General features: G+C 38.7%; 4 protein-coding genes across 5 annotated transcripts; all 4 read left to right on the top strand.

Moving 5' to 3' along the window:
- The first annotated feature begins 1,092 nt into the window (after positions 1–1,092).
- On the top strand, positions 1,093–2,759 carry LOC143471010 (max-like protein X). Of its 2 annotated transcripts, XM_076969327.1 has the most exons (3): positions 1,093–1,430; positions 1,950–2,147; positions 2,256–2,759. In XM_076969327.1, exons 1-3 carry the CDS (start codon positions 1,183–1,185, stop codon positions 2,410–2,412), a joined length of 603 nt encoding a protein of 200 aa, XP_076825442.1. In that variant the 5' UTR covers positions 1,093–1,182; the 3' UTR covers positions 2,413–2,759. The 2 variants fall into 2 exon arrangements, with proteins under 2 accessions (XP_076825442.1, XP_076825441.1); XM_076969326.1 differs by having other exon boundaries at positions 1,950–2,759.
- Positions 2,760–4,522: 1,763 nt separating this feature from the next.
- LOC143470671 (uncharacterized) lies at positions 4,523–8,849 on the top strand. The gene is made up of 6 exons (XM_076968936.1): positions 4,523–4,903; positions 5,115–5,407; positions 5,491–5,710; positions 5,813–5,965; positions 6,140–6,289; positions 6,361–8,849. The coding sequence occupies exons 1-6, from the start codon at positions 4,834–4,836 to the stop codon at positions 8,847–8,849; spliced, it is 3,375 nt and encodes a 1,124-aa protein (XP_076825051.1). The 5' UTR covers positions 4,523–4,833.
- Positions 8,850–13,805: 4,956 nt separating this feature from the next.
- On the top strand, positions 13,806–18,710 carry LOC143471332 (3-hydroxyanthranilate 3,4-dioxygenase-like). Its single transcript, XM_076969783.1, has 8 exons — positions 13,806–15,529; positions 15,780–15,858; positions 16,093–16,176; positions 16,451–16,647; positions 17,199–17,242; positions 17,426–17,634; positions 17,794–17,876; positions 17,940–18,710. The coding sequence occupies exons 1-8, from the start codon at positions 15,447–15,449 to the stop codon at positions 18,004–18,006; spliced, it is 846 nt and encodes a 281-aa protein (XP_076825898.1). The 5' UTR covers positions 13,806–15,446; the 3' UTR covers positions 18,007–18,710.
- Positions 18,711–19,198: 488 nt separating this feature from the next.
- LOC143471333 (myophilin-like) lies at positions 19,199–21,716 on the top strand. The gene is made up of 5 exons (XM_076969784.1): positions 19,199–19,916; positions 20,294–20,421; positions 20,557–20,623; positions 20,904–21,041; positions 21,395–21,716. The coding sequence occupies exons 1-5, from the start codon at positions 19,866–19,868 to the stop codon at positions 21,599–21,601; spliced, it is 591 nt and encodes a 196-aa protein (XP_076825899.1). The 5' UTR covers positions 19,199–19,865; the 3' UTR covers positions 21,602–21,716.
- Positions 21,717–25,006: the final 3,290 nt, after the last annotated feature.

The raw sequence follows: 25,006 nt of genomic DNA, 5'->3' as shown, positions 1-25,006 counted from the left end.
ATATCGTAACTGCATTCTGATATCGTCTGTCGTGATCGAAAGACGGCTTTGTAGTATCGGCGAGTAGTTTTGTTTTGTCTGCTAAGGTGGAACTTCTTACAAGTTCATGATATTTATTCGAATAGTTTCGTAACTTAAAGCCGAGCTACGTGGACTTTTTTCTCATTGTAACGTTGCAGTGAATCGTGCATCACTGTGCAAATCTGAATAAACCCAACGTAATAAAAAATTTATAAAAGCAAGATGTAATTGAAAACCAACTTACACGTCATTCTATACAAGTGTGCTTTTAAAAATAAATCGTTTAGAGGTGCTCAAATTTTCCTTGATTGCCTTTTTCAACAATGATCATTGCGTTTGCGTTCCTCTTATCACAAACGCTGCTGTCATCGCACATACACTTGCTGCCTTTTCTCCTTCCATGCATTAATTGCCATCACGGTTAAATACTTTTAGCAATTGTGTGGAGTAGTAAGCATCGCTTTGAGTGAAATCGCGTATAATAATCTTCTTCCCAAAGATTATACGACGTAAATCAAAACCTTTGTGTGCAATAGTTGTAGTCAGAATAATATCGGTTCCAAAAATCAGAACTGAATAGTTTGGGATTTGGTTCTCAAGGATTTGATATTCTAAAATATACATCTCTAATGATGGCTGAATTTATGATTCATTCAGCCAACCTTGCTCATTTGTTATTTTTCGATGATTGGAAACATTTTTCAAAGTCTGCTTGGAACTTTTTCCCTGCTATGATTATGTCCTTACTTTGTGTTTTATGCAAAGCATTGTGGTGTCTTGCTTTTTTAGGTACCACAAACGCAAAGTCGTATTTCACATTTATAAATCAGTTGAAGTTATCACCGATTAGAGAGTAAAATTAGATTGTGTGCTAGAAGTGTGCCACTGAAGCTCACGACAAGCAGTATTAAATGTGCCTTAGCCAAACTCTGCTGTCTGGTCTATCCGCTAACATTACTGCTGTTTCTTAAAATTTTGAAATCAGTCTAGCTTAGTCTTACAGCAATAATCGAACTTTTGTTTTCTCTTTCGATATATGTTCATTGATAGTTAATGCGCGGTGTTTTCAGATTCATTGTGATTTCTACTTGTAACATAAGTGTCTAATTTAAAATCAATGCATTGACGTATACATATCTGATACATATACAAAGGCCCAAAATGGCAGGGTCAAGCTACATCGATTCGAGCTTTGATCAGCTGAATGAATCATCGTGCGCTCTGGATATCGACATTTCCAGCTCATCGAACATGATGCAAATTTCCAATCCTTCCAGTGCAGCATCCTCAGTTCCGAACACAGATGAGGAAGATGATGAAGGGCAGGATAAAGTTCAAACTTATAAGGAAAGGAGACGTGAGGCACACACTCAGGCTGAAAAGAAGCGCAGAGACGCAATCAGGAAAGGGTAAGGATGAGATGACGTAGTCGAAAGTGTGGCAAACGCAAGCATTTGGTTTATCCATGTGCATTCCTGTTTTTATGAAACAAAGCAAAGTTGTTTGAATGCTAACGTTATATTTACAGACAAAAGGCTGTGATTGATGCCATGATGCCAATATATGTGCCGTTATATGCCTGATATTTTGTCAAAAACTGCATGTATCATTTCATGGGCTACACCGCAAGGATATTGTCCATTTTCTTGAACTTACTCCATCTCAAATTTTCCATTATATACATAAACCTTATACACACAATAGAATTTGGGATATTATTATTAGCATGACACCTGATACGTTTGAAAACTTCTGTAAAACAATATGAACCACTGAAGTGTACCTAATAATTCAGCATTTCACTATGACAGCAGTCCACAGTAAAAATTATTTTGTGGCATCTAACAACTGCAACCACACGTACTGCACGGTTGATAAAATCACAACGACAGCAGGGTGGTAACATCTAATACTTCCATATTTCTCAGATATGACAATCTTCAAGGGTTAGTTCCGAACTTGACAGCACAAAACGATGGTGTGTCGTCACAGAAACTGAGCAAGGCTGTCGTTCTGCAGAGAACATTGTCCTACGTCGAGTACTTGCAGCAACAGAAGAAGAAGCAGGCTGAGGAAGTGAACAAACTCCGAAAAGAGAAAGTTGCCTTGACGATAATGAAGACGGGGTACGAACAGATCGTGAAACAGCAAAGTGCGCACAATAGCATGAATGAAAAGATTTCAGAGGATGTTAAATTCCGAGTCTTCCAAGAGTTAATGGAAAAACTGTTCAGGTCATTCAGTTCCACAGTTTCACCAGAAGATTTCGAGAAACTCTCACTTGGCGCGATTAACTGGATCGAAGAAGAATGCAAGCCGCAGACTCTGAGGTACGCCGCAAATGAAGTCCTGAGGGGAATGACTCAGCCGAGAAATAACATTATTGGATGACTTTGGCTATTTAGTGAACTTTTTTTCAAGTATTTTTTCTCATTTCTTCTTATTTGGGTGTGGTGAATCCAGATGTGTTGTGGCTGTAACACGTTCAGAAACTGGGCCCACAAAATGCAGTCCAACTCTTTGAAACCTTTACAAAGTTCCCATTCAGGTAATTTATTACGCACGATTTTGATGTAGGATCAAAATCAAAAAAGGGTTTTTACGAGTAAGTAGCAGGTTCTGTTTTTCACCAAATAACAAACTTTGGTGTTTGCTGTGATCTAAGCTTACATTTGTTGTTGTTAACGCATTGAATATAAAGAGTGTATACATTCCAATATCTATTGGAGTGATCAGCAGTGTTGTAGTTTTCTCAGTCACATGCAGCCTCGTCCATGCAAGTAAAACTCGCAATATCTACATTCTACACCACTGTACAGTGAACATAGAAGATGCTTGTATTTGTATCCTGATCACAGCAATTGAGCATATCACACAACTTCATAAATCAGCAAATAGCGCTCCAGAAAAACCTGCAAAGTTCATTGTCATGTCGAATAAAGTGCATCATGAGAACAGCTTTATAAAGACATAACAAGGAGGTGTATATATTCATTAGTGAAATTTGCAGTACGCGTTGATAAACAAAACACGGTGCTCATAAAATCCACGTGTAATGCAAATAACCTGGTTAGATGGTCTTAAAGCTAATTTGTGTCTAAAGGCAGTCAAGAGATTTTTATTGTCACCGAGGAGCGCTGGCCTCTCATTAATAGCTTATTGCTCGCGTCATGCGTTGTACACACGGTGGCGCTACACCGTTGTAATGTAATGGCAAGGCGTTAACGACACTTGCTCCTGTAAGAATTAGGTGACAACTTTTCAAGTTTTTCTTTATTTCGTAAAGGAATTCATATGTAACTCACCTGATCGAAATCTTTACACTGTTATGCCCGGAGCGCTTGTAATTTAAAAAGGGTCGACAATGTCCATTGTTAAGTGCAGGCGATCGTAAAAATCTTACCACACACTAAGCATGGCGGTTTGTGACCCGAAAAAGGGTTCATTGTCGTAGGCAGTGTTCTAAGGTGTTTTTTAGGCAACGATTAAAAATAACCTCTTAATTTTTCCAGCCGTTTACTTCTGTAAGTATAAAGCAGAAAATTAATATTTGGTGTTTAAAACTCGCAATCTCTTAAAAAATTTTAGAGGTCTCCACAGCCAGACGTTAAAAAATTTTATCATATGATTCTTTGTTTGATTTGATCGATCTAAAAACGATAAATATCTGAACTCAATTGCCAATTTATTTAACAGCTCTCAAATATTAAAAATGAAAATTCTCCGGCAAGGACAGGAATTTAATACCTACAGTATACAAAGAGAACAAATTAAACAGAAAGACTTTTTTCTCGCTTTCTACATTAATCTGTTACCATCTGCATTGTTTGACCGCAACTCTCATATCATAGCTATTGATTTTTGTTCAAGGTATTTGACCAATTTCCGTTATGTTTTGGATTATTAAAAACATACATAAACATTTTGTGCTGTTATTAAAAGCAAACAATAATACTGTGTAGTGCGCATGTTGCAGGTCTGTCAGTTCTTTTATATCAATCCAGATAACAACCCATAGGTTAATACGTTTCATTTTCGGCTATTGTGCAGATGTCTCAACTGGCGAAATATTTGCCACGTAAAGCATTTAGGCGCTTGCTTATTGACAAAAGGGCAGTTTTTGCCAACAGCTATTGTAATCCGTGCGCCACGATTTTGCGCCAGTGGCGCAAAATATTGAACCACACACGTGACTCAGATGCGTCGAGACTGGGGCTCAAATGCGCAATGTTGATGGTTCGCATTTATTATTAACTTTTTACCATGACAATTAATTTTGCACACTTCTATCTGGAATAGAAAGTTGCGTTTATATAAGAATAAGCAGTTCAAGTAAGAAACTGTAGGCTACGTGCTACGAAGAGCACAGGTCGTGAGATCAGATTCTCATTCATGGGAAGGTGAATGGTTTAGAAGTAATTGATAGTTGACTAACATGACTTAAGTAGTTGATAGTTGACCAACATTAATACGTGTGAACGTTCGAGTATTACAAAAATGATACTCGCATAATGCACAGCTCTGCTGCCGAGACTTTGACATAATGATCATTAAAATGAATAGAAAGCATTGACAACCAGACTGGGACATGTTCAGACATAATTGCACTGAACAATGGAGTATAGGTTACTTTACTACCCAGTACTCAAAATGCATGGAACACGCAAATCCAGTCCAGAACATACTTAAAAATGTAGCAAAAGCTTCGTAGTCTTTAATTGTTACCATTTACGGTCTCCTTGTGATTTATATCAAACGCAAACAAATTGGACTAAAATTTGAAAATAAAATTGTTTTATAAATTTAAGCAACATGAAACAAATCGGATTTTTATTTCTCGTGGGACTTTTTTCTGCATCTTGTGGCCAAATGTGGAGTCGTCGTAAGTATAAGTCTTACATACGTTTCTAATAATGGCATATATCGACGACTTCTTATGTCGACACACTTTCACTCCAAATTACCCTTTTAATAGATACGAAACCTATATATGTTAAATTTTACTTTCACGCTTATCGCAGCCATGTCATTGTCATTGATTTACATTGTCAAATTGGAATAAAAGTAGCCAAAACCTGACGCTTAACATACAGAATGGTGCCACTATCATTACCAGCGATGCGGTCCAACTCAATTTAACTGCGCGTGCGAATTTGCGGACGAGCTCTTCACTTACGAATCCGAATGCGTTCCTTGGTTGTGGGTCTGTGACGGAGAAACAGATTGCTCAAACGGAGAGGACGAAAAAGACTGTTTTTGTGGAGCAGATCAGTTTCAATGCAGCTTGTGCGATCGAGGTGACCGAGATTGTAGGGAAGTGTTCCAATGTATTGAGCGGAGTGACGTCTGTGACGGCTCGGAGTCCTGCGTAACCGCCAGGGACGAGGTACAGCCAACATAGGCATCTTTTGTTTGTGACGTTGTGCTGGTTGTAAATCGTTGTGGACACAAAAGATTTATTGTTCCAAGTATGGAGGTTTCTGCGACGCAGACGCTGGTTTTCGTTGCGACACTGGTCGGTACATAATGTCAGCACACCGGTGCAACGGTCAGGTCGACTGCCGCGACGGAAGCGACGAATTTGCTTGTTCCGAGACATCTTGTCAGGAGAAGCTCATGAAATGCGACTGCAATAAAAACGGAAATTACAGCTGCAGCCAGGAAGGAAAATCTTGTTATCACGAAGGAGGTTGGTTCTTTTAATGGCGATCAAAAACATCATATAACTCACGGGTCAGTAAGTATCGTTTTGGCGGGGTCACCAATAATTCTTTCATTATTTTAATTAAAGAAGTTTGTGACGGAATGGCGCAGTGTTCCGACGGGACAGACGAACAGTTCTGCCCCATGCTCTGTCCAACTTACTTGCCTCTGCCCTGCGAATGTAACCGCCAAGGAAACTATAGTTGTACCGGAGCTGGTCCTATCTGTTACAGCCCGGACGGTGATCTACATAGAAAGCTTTTTATTACTATACTTTAAGTAGATTTTATAATTATCATTTTACACTACATCGTTTATTTGGGTCATTGTAGCCACGCTTTCGTATAATTATAAAGCTTGACAAAACGTTTGTTATGTTTTTCTTTCATTTCTTTTTAACTTCGATTAATTATAGACATTTGCGACGGTGCGATGACTTGCCAAGACGGGACCGACGAAAGAGACTGCGCTAACCCCTGCCCAGGGAACAACAACTTACCATGCGACTGCAATCAACGAGGCAACAACACTTGCCGTCATTCTCCGATCTGTTTTCCCAAGTCAAGTAATTTCGTTCCAAGTTATCCTTGACCAGCGCTCAAAAAACGAGTTTAAACCGCTTTGTTCTTGTTTTAGCGAGATGCGATGCTCAACCTTTCTGCGGCGATTACTCGGACGAGCAAAATTGTACTTGTCCAGACGACAAAGTTGCTTGTTTCTGCTTTCGTTCCAACTTCCCGACTTGCGATGCGGAAGAGGGCTGCATCTCCAGGGAACTCATTAACGACGGGAAGCTCGACTGCGAAAGTGGCAGCGACGAGACGTACATCAAACGCCACGACAAGGTACAGTGTGGCACCTGCCAGGTGCACTTGTATAGGCTCGAAAATCAGAACTTTTGCCACGCGCCATGGTGCGATTCTTCCAGTTGTCACAACATCACGTCACGAGAAGCAGACGCCAATAACGTCACATCCGATGTTCTTTGCACGTCGTTCTGTCCTGAAGTGAACGGCATAAAATCGTCGTGTAACGAAATCATGGAATGCAGCGACGGAAGTCTGGTGCTGGGTTACAACTTCTGTAACGGGATATACGATTGTGATGACGCCAGTGACGAGGCCGAAGGTGGGTTTGGCTTCAAATGCTCGCCAGTTCCCACCTCTCCCGTACGCTGCGTCTTGCCGCAACAAAATCTTTACGACGTTCACGCACAGTGCTACGACCAGTCGGACTTATGCTTCTTACACGGCGTCCGTAATTGCTTTCGTTGCCTTGACAACCGACTGATTATTGCGTCAGCGCAGGTGTGCGACGGTGAGATAGACTGCTATGATCTCTCCGACGAATGCCTTTGCGACAGAATTTCTTTAGAGATATGCTTCAAGAGATTTTCTAAAGCACATCACGTGCCAGACTACTGTCGAGTCATATTTGTTGACAATGCCAGAGCGTTCAATGCGTCCACTGCGCAGTTTGGCGGCGGCGAATCTTCTTCAGATCGAAACCCAAAGGAAATTTATTGCTCGACCAAATGGGGAAATACCCTGGCCCGGCAATGCGATGGAAGGCCCGAGTGCAGCGACTTCAGTGACGAATGCATTTCTTGCCCCAACACCCCGCGTTTCTGCAGCGATCCGTGCCGCTTCGTTTACCCCATCGGCGATCGGTATTGTGACGGTTTCGCGGACGAGGCGTGGCGCCATCTGAACGACTCAAACTGTCCTCAAGGTTTTGATGAACACGATTGCCCGATGAGATTCGAATGCCAGGCCGGTACGAAAGTCAGCATCGACGCGAAGCAGCATTGTGACGGATTAGTCAACTGCGATGACTACAGCGACGAAGTCGATTGTGACGACCGATACTACTGCGATACGAGAATGGGCGGGTTTGTGTCGATTCCACTGACGGCGCGTCTCGACGGCAAGCAAGACTGCATCGACGGATCGGATGAATTTAAACCGACTATTTTTTCATCAGCCACCGAGATGATAGCTAACATCCCGTTACTCGCCTGGTTTTCAATTGCCGGCTTTTCCATTATAATCGGCAACCTGTACGTGGCCATACTTTCGGTCGTTCAACTGCGTCAAAAAGATCAAAACAGCGTCAGTAAATGCACTAACATGTTCATCTTCAGTCTTGCTGTTTCTGACTGTTTAATGGGTGTTTATTTGGTCATAATCTCCGCTAAAGCCATTGAATTATCCGGGAGGTATTCACAGTGCGACTACGCGTGGCGCACGGGCGTGCTCTGTTCTTTGGCGGGAAGTCTGTGCATGATTTCCAGCCAAACTTCCTGCTTTATCATGACAATCTTGACCGCTCATCGTTTATACGCCGTTCTGCATCCGTTCAAAGCGAGGAGAGCTAACAGAACCGTTTGGACGACGGCAATCGTTGCTGCCTGGGCATGTGGACTATCTATTACGGTGGCATCCAACACCGCCACCTATTTCAAGCCAAAGCTTGTGACTCGAACATCGGCTTTCTCCAACCGGGACACAGTCGTTCGTGGCTATCTCATTGAGTTTGCGTGTCGACTGGCCGCCCTCACCAACAAAACGATTGAACTGTCCCGAGATAACTTAAAGTCGTCTGAAGATTTCCTCAAGCAAAATTTCCCGGAATTCGCTCCTATCGGAGTTATTGGTTATTACGGGAGCACCAGCAGCGTGTGTATGCCGCGTCTTTTCGTCTCCCCTTATGACAACTTCTGGGCATATTCGATTTCCGTGGTCACCATAAATTTAGCGGCGTTCATATTTATGGTCGTAGGTAATATTGTCGTGTGCGTTATAACAGCAAAGAGTTCGTTAAATATAGAACAAGTTCACTCCCGAAACAAGAAGGTCCAGGCCCGGGTCGCAAGAATAATCTTTACAGATTTTTTGTGCTGGATACCGATTTGCGTCATGTCTTACGTAAGCGTATGTGACGTACGCTTATTTGATGACGTTGAAATACTGACCGTTGGTTTGCTGTTGCCGATTAATAGCTTGCTGAACCCGATTCTCTACTCTCCTCTAATCGAAAACAAACTGAAAAGATGGTGGAGGGCGCTGTGCTCTGTTAGAAAAATAGACAAAAAGTCAAGATCTGGCCTTCGAACTATCACGTAGGTGTCAGTGCCCTCACAAAAAACTAGATTCTTACTGTAGAGTGTAGACCAGCCATGCACAAGGTCCATTCTGCAAAGCAAATATCGTGAAACTTGTTATAACTAGATGTTAAAACAGGATATATCCTTTTAATTGTGCTTCCAAATTTGATCTTTTTATAGTTTGATGTGTTTGTTAAACGTACAGTGTCCATTGACATTGCATTATGCAAATTTCGTTGCGCGCGCTATAGTTCTATGACGTTCTCATGACGTGACTTAAGTCATACTAACTTAGTAAGTGACATTTTTCAAACAATTTTAACTGTTCTTGGAATTTATCTTTTTGACTCAACGACAACAGGAAGCAGGTTTAATGTTACGTCATAATCGCATGATTTTTAATGCGTGTATTTAATTGCGTGTAATTACGAAAGCAATTAAGCTGCAGTTTAATTGCCGTCACGACTGTTGCATGGTGCTGTAATTTATTACAATGTGTTGATTTTTGCGCGCCAGGTTAGATTCGATCAAAATATGACAACCGGTACCCGCTTTTTGCAGTTATTTTGGAAACGTCGCGTACAAAGACTGAAGGCGTTCGAAGCGGGAGCATACGTCACCGTTGTTCAAAAACACTAACTAATTTATGTGACCTGTTGATCATATATGTGTGTTTGTAATATATGCCCTTAGATACACCAGCTATTCCAAATGAATAAATCCAATCCAACCCAAGGCGCAGATGTTTTGTTGAAATTACTGAATCACTCATGTGTGACATTTGCATCAATTATGTCCTTCAGTTGTATTGCTATTATGACCTCATATTGCTATTATGACGTTTTGACTCTTCACAACAAAAAGGTAAACGTAAACATTCACGTCGACGTTTCTTTTGCGGTAACTGTAAATGAATTTTAGTTTGAAAGTATGTACAGCGAATTAGTAGATCATTGTTGGACATAGGCGGTTAAGTTTGAAGGATGGATATTTAAAAGACTATTTTAGCTATCAGTTAAATTTGTGCTAGCAGTTAGATTGCTGTATTGCTGATTGGTCAGGTTGCTGTATTATAATTTTCAAGTCAACAAAAAACCGCAAAAATAGAAGTGGACGTGCAATTTACGGTTAAAGTATGACAGCTTGTATTTATTTGTACTTGAAGTTGGTTTAAGGTCATCTAAACCCACAAATTACCGTAAATTGATTCAATTCAATGCACGAAATATGGCATAAATGTAAAAAATCGAACGCATCGAATATTTACATATTTACATACAAATGCATCAAATGCACTTCAATTCAAGTCACGAAACTCCCTTGCATTGAAGTGCATTCATTTGAGGGATTATTATGTTAAAACTCTAACCAATCCAGGTGTTCATGTGGATGTGAAGTTGTACAGTAAATCCTATACGGTACTCATTGCTCAAACATGATGCTGATGTAGTTTTTCTGAGCTGCAAATGCAATTAGTCCATTGGGTTTCCAACCGGGGTGCCATTTACGTTTCGCAAGGGTGCAGCAAGTTGTTGTGCACTAATCACTAATCCAGGAAAACGGTTGCGAAATTTATTTTGATTTAATGCAGAAACTTTTTAGTTTGACTGTGGGTGCCGCCAAATCTTTTGGTTGTTTGCAGGGTGCCGTAAGCCAAAAAAAGTTGACAACCACTGCATTAGTCTCATCACATGTCACGTGGTGGGCATAACGCATGACTAATGAAGCGTTATGCCCATCAAGCTGCATAGAATGCGAGCAGACAATACGTGATCAATGTATGCAAATGCGCAATTGAACTCGTGTGAAAAGGTATATTGTGCGGCTGCAGTCACAGAACTTTTTAGTCGGTGTGCAATCTAATAATTTACTGGCAAATAGTTAGTTCTAAGTTAACGCACAAGGAAAATATTTCATACAGTTGTTCAGGTTCAAATGGCCATACAGTATATAACGATTGATGCATAACAATGCACTCTGTCTGTTTGTCTGTGTGGTAGAATACAGATTAGTCATTTCAAACAACTGCGTTAGTATTATTTTTAGCAATTCGGTATTATTAGCTCATTAGATTCATTCATAATTCATTAGCTCATTAGATTGGAATGTATTGACAACACAGGTTGTTATGATAGGAAACTGGCCACGCCCCCATCATTTAGATCTTACCGTTACTACAGATTTGTTTATTCTGCTAGTCTGCCTGTCCGATTAAAGAACTGTAACGTGATGATTTTTGGTTTATTCAGCTTTTTATTCCTATTCGGACGCCATTGGTAGGAAATCATAATCTTTATCTTCGTACTGACGAAATTCTTTGCACGACTTAACCCGGTGATGGTTCCTCACGCCCCGAGCTTGTCTTTGTACAAGTTCCCATAAACACCAGTATTTTTTCTTGTTTTTTTTTTGTATTGATTTGCCCGAATGTAAAACTGCTCATCAGGTCCAATAAACAGAAACGAACGGCGTTACTGATTTGCCCAAAAGGCATTGCAGCGGTAGCGCCACAGGATATCGAACCCTTGCCGTATTAATGCAAACCAAGCAGTATTACGAACACAGTTGCGTATCGGTACCATAATGTAGCTCATAATTATAGATTAATCATTAATCCTTAACTAGTGAGGTAAAAATAAATAGAGGCTTTAGAAGGTGCACGCACCAAAGTTTCTGCCGTTGCGTTGTTTAAATGTTCGCTTACGTTGGAAATAGAACTGCGCAAAGGACCGGCAAGAAAGTGGTCACTGACTCCATGACTATACTTAATCAGCTGCTTATGCGAAACATGAGTTTTTTACCAGATATAGTTGTTTTTTTTAATACCAACTTATTTGCATACGAAGCCGTTGCCCTAGTTATTTATTTGTAAATGAAGTTGTTTAGTAGCAATGATAAGTAACCGTAGGGAAGAGGTAACTAATTTTACGCCAGTTGTAATTGGCCGAAATGTGTTGTTGTTTCTTTGAGGGAAACACTTTGCACGGAATATGGTATCATAGCAAAACTGATTATGTAAGAAGCAAGTAGATACAAAAACACTAGCTCTCTGTAAGGAGTCTGTTCTTTGCCATCGTAGTTGTCATTACATGACTGTGACTCGGCTCATTTTGGACTGAGACTCGAGTCAAGTCGGGTCATTTAGACTGATTTAGTCATTTTACGACACTTGCTTAGCCAAGTTATAATTTGGTGCTAACTTAATCATATACCACTATTCCATCTCTTAGAAGAAAACTACGCCGTGAGTTTTTAGTAACTAGGCAAATAGTTTTCAAGATTTACGCACAGATTACACAGTTACTTACTGAATTTATTTGATTTTACAGGGCATAAACTCGTAAAAGATCAAAGTTCGGTTGAGCAAAGGGATTAATTCAGGGGTGGGCAAACTTTTGAAGGTGTGGGCCAAAATTTTTTTTAATTTGACAAGTTAGCCAGATGAGTGTAAAAACGCAATTTATATAACTTCAACTTTTCGTTTCTTTGCTTCGCTTATTTCGAAAACAAAACATAAAATGACCTGCAACACAAAACCCAGAATGTTAGAAGACTATTATCCCGTTGAGCTTGTCATCAAGCTAGGTATGACTGCTACGATGACTGACATGTTAGCAATACGCAAAAGTGACCAAACAATTCATTTACCTTCAGCAAGAGACAGTTCAGCGTATCAACTGCCACGCACGATTGGATACAGTCGGCAGAAGAATCTTAACCGAAAAGTGGAAAGACAAGTAAATTTTTACAATGTTTGGCAGAAAAGCAAAATGGTTTGACGGGCTAGGTGTAATGGATCTGGTCCGCGCCTTGAGTAACTGCAGTCTTTCTTTTTTATGCTCACCGGCTCAACAAACAACCGATCGTGTGTGCAACAAATAACCGATTGTGTGATCAACAAAGAAGAAAATTCTCTTAAATTTAAGTTGACCCAGTATAAGAGTTTTTCAGCTTTGTGAAAAGAAGCCTCTACAGTTTCTGAGAAAAATTGTATGCTAGCTGTTGTGACATCACAATAAAAACAAACACTCGCGCGCAATTAACAGCCCGTAAAAGAGGTTAAGTCTCGCAAGCTTACAACGTGCAAAATGTAGCAAATTGTTGTAATTACGATGCAAGGCGCAGCTACCGAAACGATTAAATCGACATCACAGTAGGCAGAATGATCTCGAACGCACAACAACCCACTAGTACGACAATAACACATTTTAGTGACTGAATTCAAACAGGGAGTTGTGGCGGACATGCTTCATTACCAGATTTAAAAAAACGTTTACTTTTTCGAAGTTACTATTTCAATGTAAGTGGTCCACGCGGACCGTTGTTAGAGACAGGCTGTACATAAGTTCGTTTTACCTATTTGAGATTCAATTGAAGTTCGATCATACCAGAAAGAATGAAGTTACTTTTAGGTTGTTACGTTATAATATCTAAGCTAGGTTAACAAGAAACTGTGAAAAATAGCTTCGAAAGCACGATTTGTTCGATAAAGCAGACAACCTAAATTTTCCCAGAAAAAAAAACAAGAATTGGTTATGACTGCAAGAGATTTTTTCAAAATTAGATGTAAATATTTCTATTTCTTTGTTAAATTTGCTGGAAATGATACCCAGGCCATTGTTTCTGCACACTCTGTTTAGACTTACTATTGTTACGCTTGTTATTGTTACGTTATTGTTATGTTATTGTTATGTTATTGTTACGTTATCTTTACTATCTTACTATTGTTCCGTTTGACACTTGTTTGGCAGTTTGAGACTTCGGTTATGAATCTTTTCCCTTCTGTGACAAAAGAAGAGATAACAGTGATGTAACAATCCAAGAAAAGCGAATAGACGATTAGCGTGTAACAGATAGTGGCCTAGTACTGTGATGTAGCTGTCAGGTAACCAAGAAAATAGAAAAAGTACAATAAGAAGTTGTGCCTTATGCAGCCTACGCGCAAAACTGCCAACAGCAATGATTATAATCGAACCTAACCAACGTAGTAATACAATAAGCTATAATATGACTTGCTACTCGTACTTTATGCTTTATGTGGTGTTCAGGAAATGCATCGTATTATAATATCACGCGTGTATATTAGGAACGTGAGAATGTGAAAAGTTTAGGTTCGTGTCAACTCGAACTGTAATGTTCATCTGAATAAAATGCCGTTGTTTGCTTCGTCCACGACACACAGACGTTTACACGTTCGTTGTTTGTTTTGGCATTTTGATAGACACAAAACGTGAGAGTTATCTTTCGAGAACATAGACTGCCATGACATGGTCGTGTTCGCTCGCTTATTCAAATAGCAGAAGATTGAACGTGATTTGCGCCACACTCTGTGCACCATAAGTGAACCCGTCTACGGTGTGCAAACAAATGCCATTAGCGAACAATGGCAGAAAAAGAACTTTGCATTAAACAAAGGATTTTTTGTGGCCTATTTTTATAATACCTGATACTTGTTTATGCGGATTTTCCAATTTAACTACTTTTCGTTAACATTAATCTAAGAAAGTGTGGCGTGAAAAATTGTATCAACAAAGGTTCTGTATCGCTGTATATCCATCCATGGAATATATGAAATAAAACTTAACATAACCTGTGATTTACTGAGTTTGGTAATGCCGCCTCAGAATTATTCCTAAAAGCCTTTTAATAGTTAGGTTCAATTTTTAACACGAGCTCTCGCAAACTAGTTTTATCGATAGTACGAATAAGACCGTAAAAGCACTAAGTTGATGTGTTGAACTCTTGCTATAAAGGATTCAAAAAAGACTTGTTTATGTTTGTGTATTACTAGGATAACTTGTTTTTTCATTTTTGATACTGTACGACAAAAATTGGACCAAAGTTTCAAAACTAAAGTTTAAGATACAAGAAGTGTAGCGGCACGTCATTTATAGTGCACGCATTTACAAAGCCACACACAGACATTGCTTTATTTGGCTTAGCGTATCATGCATCATCACATGTCACTAGGTATCTGTTGTAATGTATTGACCTGGTATATTGTTATGTTCATCTTTACTTCCGCTGTATGCGTTTTGCGTTTGATGTTTCATTTGTTCTGTTCGCGTCAAATTACTTTGAACCTCTTTAGTGTGTGGCGTTCTTGTCTTACCCTTTGGCTGTAACGTGAGCTTCTCACAGTGCGTTGGGTCTTTGAAAAAACAGGTGTGTAATGACCTCATTAGATAAGCCAGTTCTTTTACGATGGGGCGTTGATGAACTGCTTCATGTACTGGCTTATAAATTATAGTTGAAACGTCGTTGTGAATGATTTATCTTGAAGGACTCATTATTTCCAGTCGGTCGTTTTATCTTTAACAAAGTTTAAAAACGTTTTGGTATTCGGTCAGTTTAGGATTGACCGTGAACTCATGATGCGAACCAGCCACTCAGACTCTGCTACGGAATTTACAACCTAAAACTTGTCATAAAAAATAAGTGTACTGTAAAACAATACAATGCTGTATACAATGTGTAATGTAAACAATAATGTATACAATGCTGTAAAGGATCATAATTCTGAAATACTTTTTCACTTTCGTAATCATGTGATGATCGACTAATAAAATTGCAAGTAGAACAAAACATTTGTGAATGAAAACAAACGTTTTAAGCCATGAAGTTAAAAGTTATCAATGTGGGAAGATGGATTTCTGAAAACGAACAATCTTTCTTACCACCAGTCTGCAACAAGCTAATGTAAGATTCTGGTCGTGATTCTACGTTTTCTTTTTCACTTTTTCGTTAGAATTATGGATTGGTTTTGTGTGTAGCCTAAATTATTTCGCAAAAAATAAACAGATGTAAACTTTTAATTTAACATGATCATAATGAAACCGTTAATTGTTCAAAGAAGCTAAATTTTAATTCATAATAGTCACCATACTAGGCTAGCTACGCATATTCAGATGGTCATTGACTAACAACCGTTCTAATTACGTCATAAAAGGCACAATGACCAACTGAAGATAATGTACGTCGGAGGTCCTAACATTCGGAAAGATTATCACATCGAAGAAGGAGAAGAGGTAAAGACATCTTACAAACTTTAACCAGACTAAGTAAATACATATATAAGATTTCTATTGTTTATTTTTCGCCATTGACAGTGGAGAGCGAAAAGTACGATGCTGACCTCGCTGTAGGCTGGTCGAACAACAAATACACTCATAAAAATTTACTTATTAGAGGACAGTTGCTTGGTTGTGGTTTAATTTGTTTATGCATCTACTGTATATCTTTATTTCTCCGTTGTCCGTCAGTTATTCTACATGCTGAAGGGAGACATGATTTTGAAAATAGTCGAAAAAGGCGAGCACAAAGATGTGCTTATCAAAGAAGGTGAGGTAAGAAATCCATATGTTCTACCAAGTCTTTTCTTTTGGATTTTTTCGGAAACCGTGTTTTGAAAAAAGGATTATATGGGACAACTCGCATTCCATTTACTAATTGTTTTGTTTTTGAGTTCCTATGCAACTGGTTTAATAATCCAAAATTATTCGAACTATGTTCGGATTTTTCTAGTTTTAGCTTGTATCATCGTCTCACTCACTCGTTTCATTCACATACTTTCTAAAGCTATTAATGGTTTGTCTCAAATATTTCATCTCTTGTCTGTAGATATTTCTACTACCCGCCAGAATCCCTCACTCACCCCAGCGAAAGGAGGACACGGTTGGGTTAGTGATTGAGAGGGAACGCAGTGAAGTTGAACTCGACATTTTGAGATACTTTGTCGACAACTCAACTGATATTTTGTTCGAAAAGAAATTTCAGTGCGCAAATTTGGGAACTCAGTTGGCACCACTTATAAAAGAGTAAGCATAAGTTGCTGTTGTTGTTACTGTAAAGTTTGCTACGGGGTCGGATTAAGCAGGGAGATCCTCACCCTTGAAAATCTTTCCTTTTTAAGTTGTCATTTTAAGCTGTTTTAAAGCTTGTTTTAAAACAGTACCAGACACAAGTTCCACGATCTACTTTCGGATTTGGCCAGATTTTATACCAGCCCAGATAATGAAATTGATGCCGTAATACGAAAAAGTTTCCCACCTGAATTAAACATAGATTTTACTATAGCGAGACTCTTCGAAGTGCTGGTCTGTGCCAATTACCTGCCACCACTTTACTGTTCTGGCAGGACATGAGGATTTTAGGATTAGGCGTGCGTTGTAATAATTTATTATGGTCATCGCTAACGTTGTCGAAACAATGACACATCGTTTGTTTGCAATTAACTTTAAGTCTATTTAAACACAATCCAAGGTAGGATATCTACCGTTTAATCAGTTAACGTTTAATTAGTTAATTAGTTAACGTTTAATTAGTTTAGTTAACGTTTTAAACATCTGTATATATCTGTTCGTGACAGATTTTTCAACTCTGAGCCTCATAAAACCGGAATTCCCAACCAAGGTACTGTACATTATAACCAAATTAATTATAAATTGTTTCTTGATTATTTTTTCGCCCAAGTACGATGAACCTATGGCTGTATTCTGGTCGTATTAAACTATATTTATTATATTGTGACCATAGCGGTTGCCTTTGCACTCAACGTGCTGCTTAATTAAATTCTCACATTTCTGTTTTGAAAAGACTTCCTCATAGAGAAGATGCCATTTAAACTGGACCAGGAGTCCGCAGTTATGAAACCTCAATCATTGCAAGATGCTTTATCTCAGTGCAACAGCGACAACAGCTTGTTCGGTCAGTCTAAACACAAGAACCAGTTTGAAGTCAAAGTTTTTTGTGCCGGATCGTCGGAATTCCAAACTGGGCCGGCCGAGCACTGGATTTGGCAGAAAGTGAGTGTCATAACATTTGTCTAAAGAAAATAAATTTATTGTCTGCGAACAAAATTAAGTCGCCAAAGGTTAACTGCATACCTGCAGTTATAATGCTTCTTTGTAAAAGCTAATACTTGTAATGTGTATGTTTAAGTACACAACGTATTTTCCATGCAGAGCGGCTCGTCTTGCCTGAAAATAGGAAATGACGTCATGCAGTTGCTAAGCGAAGACAGCATTCTAGTTCCACCCAAAACCAGGTTAATATAAAATCAAAAAAAGTACTAAAATAAATACTTTGGTTAAATTTTGTATCTCTTCAGCTACGTGTGGGATCGAGGTTTGGACGGAAAAGCTTTGAGATTCATCTGCGACCCGGAGAGGAATTAATTTCTCCCTTGATGACGGTCTTTGATTAACGAAAAGGTCTTTTACAGTAAAATTTCTTGTGCCCCAATGCTAAAAAGTTATGGCTGAATCGCTGTACAGTTTAGACCGCTCGATTCCGTCTGCAGCGAATTTAATAATTAAACAAGGCTTTGGCGAATGCATTTGTGCATTGTGAATGCGCAGAATGTACTTGCTTCTTCACTATGTGCATATTTGTACTGGACTGTTTATAATACGTTCGTTTGGTCCCTGCATTCTGTTTATCGGCAACTTTTCTTTCTGAGTGCAAAATCACTGGTGGGTCTACGTCATCATTGTCAATAACGCTTTATCACGCATTAAATGCCAAGTCATTTTAGTTATATAATAACTAATGTCAAACGTGACCTGTTTCAACGATCGTGCTTGTTGCGTAACAATGCGTTTTATGGCCAACATTATTGCCCCAAAATCGGGGTAGAGCTGCAAGCTTTTTGTAACGCCATAATACTTTTACCATAATCTATGTATATTGCTTTTTTTCGCTTATTTGCAATGTAATGCTTATCTCTGTAATTTGAAATGTAAATATCGAATTTCAAAGTAGCACGTTAGAATGCAAAATATGCAAATATGAAGTGGGGACCATTTCTTAAAATTTTTGCTTCGTTGTCTTATGTTGGACTTTCGAGAAATGGGTATTACACTTTCTTATATAAGAATGATGGTGTTTGTGGCAATATTCCATTTTTCGGTATTTCTCATTCAGTCTTTCGGCTGCAGCGTGAGCAGCGGATTAGCTGACATTGTTAAACATTGTCTCTTGATGCTGGAACTTCAAGAGCGCTTTATGGAGCCCTGGAGCTAGTTGATTGGCTCTTGCACTGCAATAACAACAGCCTAGCTGGTTTATTTTACTGGTCAAGTTCTTTTAATTGCTGTTATCTCGCCTTTCAACCAATCACCATCGCACAATCCCGCATGAACCTGTTTACAATGATCGAATACAGTGTATGCAACTTTTTTAATAAGGTCGATAAAAGAAGTGTTTATTTCAACTATCCGTTATTCATTGTCGGTCCGTAGAAAAATCAAGCGTGACAATGAAAAGCATTTTACAGTCATTTACTCTACCGCTAAACATACAAGCGCGGTTTACCAGAGGGCGCCCCGCCCTTTTCACATTTCCTTATATAGAAGCTACCTCACAGATAACCACATCTCATTTCAACAATCCTTCAGACCATTGACGTAACGCCGAGCTAAACTTCGCGTTGATGTCACATTGACATGAATCGCGGCGCTTTGCAAGTAAATGACGTCACGTTAACGTCTGCTTGAGTTTGACGATTGTAAACAATTTTCTTTTCTCGAAAATTCTGCATCTCGCCCATCATCGAGTGCAGTAAGCTCTCATTCGATTTACTGCCCAAAGCGAATTATCATCCGATCTATCCATCTTGAACCGAGAAGACGAGATGAATATTGGTGCACAGCAATCTCCATATTAGCAAATGCATCGGGTTCCAAAACTTAGTCACTTCCCCCTGGGAACACAACTTGGGCTTTGTAATGATCCAGTTTTTAAAGATGATGTCATTGTTTTATCGTTTATAAAGTGTTGTGTCAAGATAAGTCGAGATTGGGAGCTGTCTTTCTGCGAGCGGTGGTAATTTATAATAGTTCAAAGTCACGGTCGCTTGATATTCGTCATGCAGTTTGTTTTTATGCGTTGTTCGTTAGCAGCTAGGAACTTAGCAGCCTTAAAGATAAAGGAACAGAGTTTAGGCGAAATTTTAGTTCCTGTGTTTTAAAAACCATTTTTATTCTTATCACAAAACACCTATTTTGAGCAGATAACATTGTTAGGTTTGGTTACCATGGCAAACAAAGGTTACGCTTACGGTCTCAGCGCTCAAGTGGCGCAAAAGGTAAGTTGATATGATATGTCTATGATTTGATTTGATTGTGTTGAGAAATAAAAATATAAACTTAACCCCAGGTTGTCATCCTATATCTTGCTTTTTTATTATGATTTGACAGCAACAATCGTAGGCAAAAGGTTGTCGTGAAACAACTCCAGGCTTATCGTAGAATAGTAAATCGTCTAATTTATTTTAGACTATTAAACTAGTAGAAATAAATAAAATAATTAGTTATAAGTTATAATTAAATAATAGTTAAATAATTGTTACGCAAACCGTTGAACAATTCGCAAGAACTGGGGCACCCAAGGGCTCGCATTTACCGGTTGTAAGAGATGAAACTCTCAATTAAAAACCTGTACAGTAAATAATGTTTTTGGTAGATCGCCGGAAAGAGAGATGCCGGGAAGGAGAACGAAGCGAAGGAGTGGATAGAAACCATCACCGAGACCCAATTTGACGGTGGCCTTAGTTACGAGGCGAACATGAAGAATGGCGTCATCTTGTGCAAGTAATTAAATTTTTTTCAAAACTTGTCGGGACTAAAAGTACGACCGGCGACAATAAAATTGTGTATTTATGACGTAAGTTAAAGTGTGGCGTCCGGCACATGCCCCCACACTAATGACGTGAATTTTATACGCAGACTTATCAATAAAATCGCACCAAAAAGTGTTAAGAAGATTTCGGACTCTTCAAAGCCATTTAACCAGGTAAAGACTGCGTATTACTTACTTAATATACCACCGCGAACCAAAAGGGAGCAGACAGCCATATCAGCTTATGAGGTCATGTTGAAACAACGCGGTGATTGAGACAGTCACGTGATGGGCGTGCACATGTCGCTGTTTTTCACCAAGTCATCAACCTAATTCGGTACAGCGTTTCCGACTCACGTGATAAAGCAACGCGCCATGTAGAATCATAGATCGTCCAACCGTTTAACAATGTCATACGTGCATTAGAAGTATTAAAGCTTCGTTTTTGTTCTAGATGGAAAACATCAACAACTTTTTGACTTCCTGCCGAAAATACGGCGTCGATAAGGGCGATCTTTTCCAAACTGTCGATCTCTACGAAGCCTCCAACATCCCGGCCGTGACCGCGACCTTATTTTCACTGGGACGAATTGTAAGTTAGGCTAATTACCGTGTAAGTAGCAGGTATACCGTAGATGTCGTAATTGCCGTATGCTGATGAATGCATTGGTTTGTAAATAATGTACAGATAAACAAATGCATTTGCAAAACATTTTAAGTGTGAGACCGAGGCGAGGGTTCAGTTAATTCAGCAGCTGCTGTGTCGTCACACTGCGCGTTCGATAAATTAACTTCGATTCCTTTACATCACTTTGTTGTTAATTAAATTATCGAACGCTTTATATCAAACTTTAATAAAGAACGGTTGAATTAAAACTACTGTAATTTAAAGTGTTAAATTTTGAATACGTAACAAAACTTCATTGTTTGCTGTCAACGCTTCAGTGCCAAACAAAACCAGAATGGGACCAGTCTTCGTCAAACTACAAGAACTGGCCCATCTTAGGACCGAAGCAAGCGACTGAAAACGTCCGGGAATTTGACGAGCAAACCCTGCAGGAAGGCAAGAAAGTCATTGGGATCCAGGCTGGCACCAACAAACTTGCCAGTCAGGCCGGGCAAAATTTTGGTGGCCGCCGACAAGTCAGTTAATTCAGCAGACAACTTTTCATGTTTGCTAATGCGCACCATCTTACGTGAGCATGTCACAAAAATTGTGTTGTTGCCGCCAAATAATTTTTAAATAAACTTTCTATAAAGGCTTTGATTTTTGAAGTGCTTGATGTTAAAAATTTTCTCCATTGAAGCGAAAAAGTTCCGTTTTTATAAAAACAAAGAAGAAATACACACAAACAAAGTTATTAGATGAGAAACTCATCCAATTATTCAGCATAAAAACACTTCGACATTTTAATGAGTCAGGCTTATTTTTTACCCAGGCAGCCTATTTTATGAGTCACACTACTTTAAAACTGATAAAGTTGTCGCAATTTTTCGTCACTTGAAACCACTCGAACTTTTGAGATAAGTTTATCATCAAAAACACTGTTTTGCAAACACAGCACAGTTTTTGACACTGACAACATATAACAGCTGACGTCTACTATACGGCGTTTAGTGTGCTGGCAAATGTTTTACAAGCAGTATCTCAAACTTATGGAATGAGTATTTTCTAACCGCTAGATGTCACTAATTCCCTATCGAACTTGTTTGGAATAAAGTAGGAACATTTTAGGTGGAATAACTTTTGTACAACAAACAATTAGTTCAAAATGTGAAAAGTAGCTTCTAATTTTAAAATCCTTAATCAAAACATACTAAATTACAAGTTATCACCCCGGATTATCTGTACATATAATTTAACACTCAATAGAAAGAACAAAACGACAACCAATGGCAGAGTGTCTCTAATTCACCGAATTTCAAAAATATCAAAAAAATCGTTGAAAGAAAATCAATAGTGAATCGTTCACCGTAAAAAATCAGGGCAAGGTAATTTAAATGAGATGAGTGGAAATTCGACTTCCTCACATTGTAGAACAATCGAAAAAAATGTCAACGCTAACGATTAACATCCGCGAAGCCTCTTCGATTCTGTCCATTATATGTCAACTGGGAAGCCAGCTTGATCCAACAGTAAGACAGGGGTAAAAAAACTTATTACAAATCATCATTACTACCCCATCTTTATTACCTTTGCGTACTGATGTTGTCACTTCTTGATCATTCTTTACAGACGAGTTGCTGAGTTGCTCTGCGATTGTTAAGCGAAGGGCGCACAGTAGGCTGTATGTTTTATAACAGCCTTGTGCCATATTTAGTAACTTACTTACTTATTTGCGCTTACCAGGCATGGAGTTACTTTACAGTTAAATAGAGCTTACGTAAGATGGTTCGTGATAAGTTCATTACACTGCATATTGTAGAACTATAAGTTATAGGTTAGGTATGTTTGGCCTTTTCTGTTAATGCCTAAAAGTTTCAGCTTAATGTTGGGCAAAAGATCAAATTTATGGGAACTTGGATTCGTTTCCCGGTCTACTTCAACCAACCACGTTTCGCTGAAACAGAAGAGCGTCAAAAGTTGTTCTTAAAATAATATGGAAAAAACAAATTCATGTCATGTGATTGCCAAATGTTTTTGGGGCAAAACTATGCGGAAAAAATAATTGGAACAGTTTCTTTTTTCAAAACGTTTGCGTTTTCAAGCAAGATTTTTTCCAGATTTCAATGGCCAGGTCGCTGAGAAAATTTCAAAGTCATTTTTTTCTCGCTGCAATAGTACTGCGCCCTCAAGTGGTAGGTCAAATTAATCAATTAATCAAGCTATACCGCAGGGGGTTTTGTTAAATTATAATGAGCCAATTTGAACCGGACGATCTGTTATTAGATCATCATGATTATTTCCGAACAAATCAAAATCACCACCTGAAGCGATTTTACTTATGAGTTATGACGTAACAACAACCAGATTGGGATAAGATACCGAAGCACGATTAACGTCTATAATTAATTACCGTATACTATTTCAAATCTTCTAAATTACTTTTTTCGTCCACACTGTCTTTAAGGTTGAATTATGGATGAGGCAACAAAACGCTGATTTTCTGGCTTCTATCTTTGTGATCGAACAATCGGTTTGAAACGCTGGAAATATGCTAAGAAAAAACAGTCTACTTTGTCAGTCACACGTCATATACGTTTGCAACGCCACTAGCACACAAATCTCGATATCACGCCCAACTCTCTTGCGCACGTAACTAGTCAAGCGATATATACCGCTGGGTCCAGTGGCTTTTGCAACATTTTGTAAATATTTTCAAATCTACAAAATATATTGAGTTAAGTATAAAGATCAGAAACCATTTCACCGTATAAGGAGGTCACGCAGCCAATTGTTAAAGATTGGCGGTTAGGTTAGGTTAGGTGGATTAGTATGCAAAAAGTTGATTTTAGCTGTTTAGGGTTTAATAAAAGTTAGATTTAGGTAATGAGAAAACAACATTTTATTTAGGTTAACAAGAAACCGTGGAAAATGGCTCAACGTAAGATCTTTTTTTGGTGAAATAGCGACGAGCAAAAGACATAAAAACGACAAGGAATTAATTTATGACGTAATCTTTCGCTTTTTTCAAAGGTCAATCTTTTTATTGACTTCATTGCGCATAATTGCCTACATTAGCACGTAGCCAAGTTATAACATTTTTGCTGGTACAAATTTATCGAAAGTGACTATTTCGTCGTCAGTAGGTCTCACAGCCTCTCGTTAAAAATAGGCGGTTCTCGGTTACGATATCGATTGTTCAAAACAGTAATTCTAACTATTTAGAGTTTAGTTCAAGTTAGATTAGATTAGAAGGTACATTTTTCAAGTAGGTTAGATTTAGGCTACTATGTTATAAAAACTTACTTAGATAAACGAAAAACTGCGGTAGGTAATTGTGAACGTACGTTTTATCCCGGTGAAATAGTGACATCCAAATGTATCAGCAAAAAGCCAGGAACTACATTTTAGGGGTTCTTTTTTGACACAGCGTAACAATTGGATTAGAAAGCTAAACCTTTTCGATCCCACATGTAATCTTGTAGAGTACAAGTTTGGTGTCACTTGATACCATCTTAGGAACACTTTTTGGCTTTTACATAAACTAACCGTTATTTCGGTAAAAAATTAATCGTTGCAAATTGATGCAGAATGTTTTCTGAAGTTACAACGATATCTTTCTTCATGATTCGATTACTTGTACAGCAGAATCATGTCATTGTGACGTCATAGATCTTCTACGCCATGCACTTAGATGAAGATTATTGATTCCAAATAAAAGCGGTTTGAAAAAGATTTGGTTTCAAGCCGAAAACTGTGTTATAAGACGCGTTGTAAACAATACAAGCCGTTGATTAGACGGTTAGATATTGCTTCGCATTGACTGCGACGCTCCCCAGCGAATTCCAACGTCCCAAAGGAAATAATAATTAGATAACTTTCGTGGCAATGTTGATTACAACAAAGCCAGGCCAATAGGTTACGTGCCAGATCTTAACTGCTGGCTCAAGTTT

This window comes from Clavelina lepadiformis, chromosome 9 (assembly GCF_947623445.1).
Source record: "Clavelina lepadiformis chromosome 9, kaClaLepa1.1, whole genome shotgun sequence".
NCBI lineage: Eukaryota > Metazoa > Chordata > Ascidiacea > Aplousobranchia > Clavelinidae > Clavelina > Clavelina lepadiformis.
Note: the sequence above shows the minus strand (reverse complement) of the source record. Positions and strands in the feature narration are given on the sequence as shown.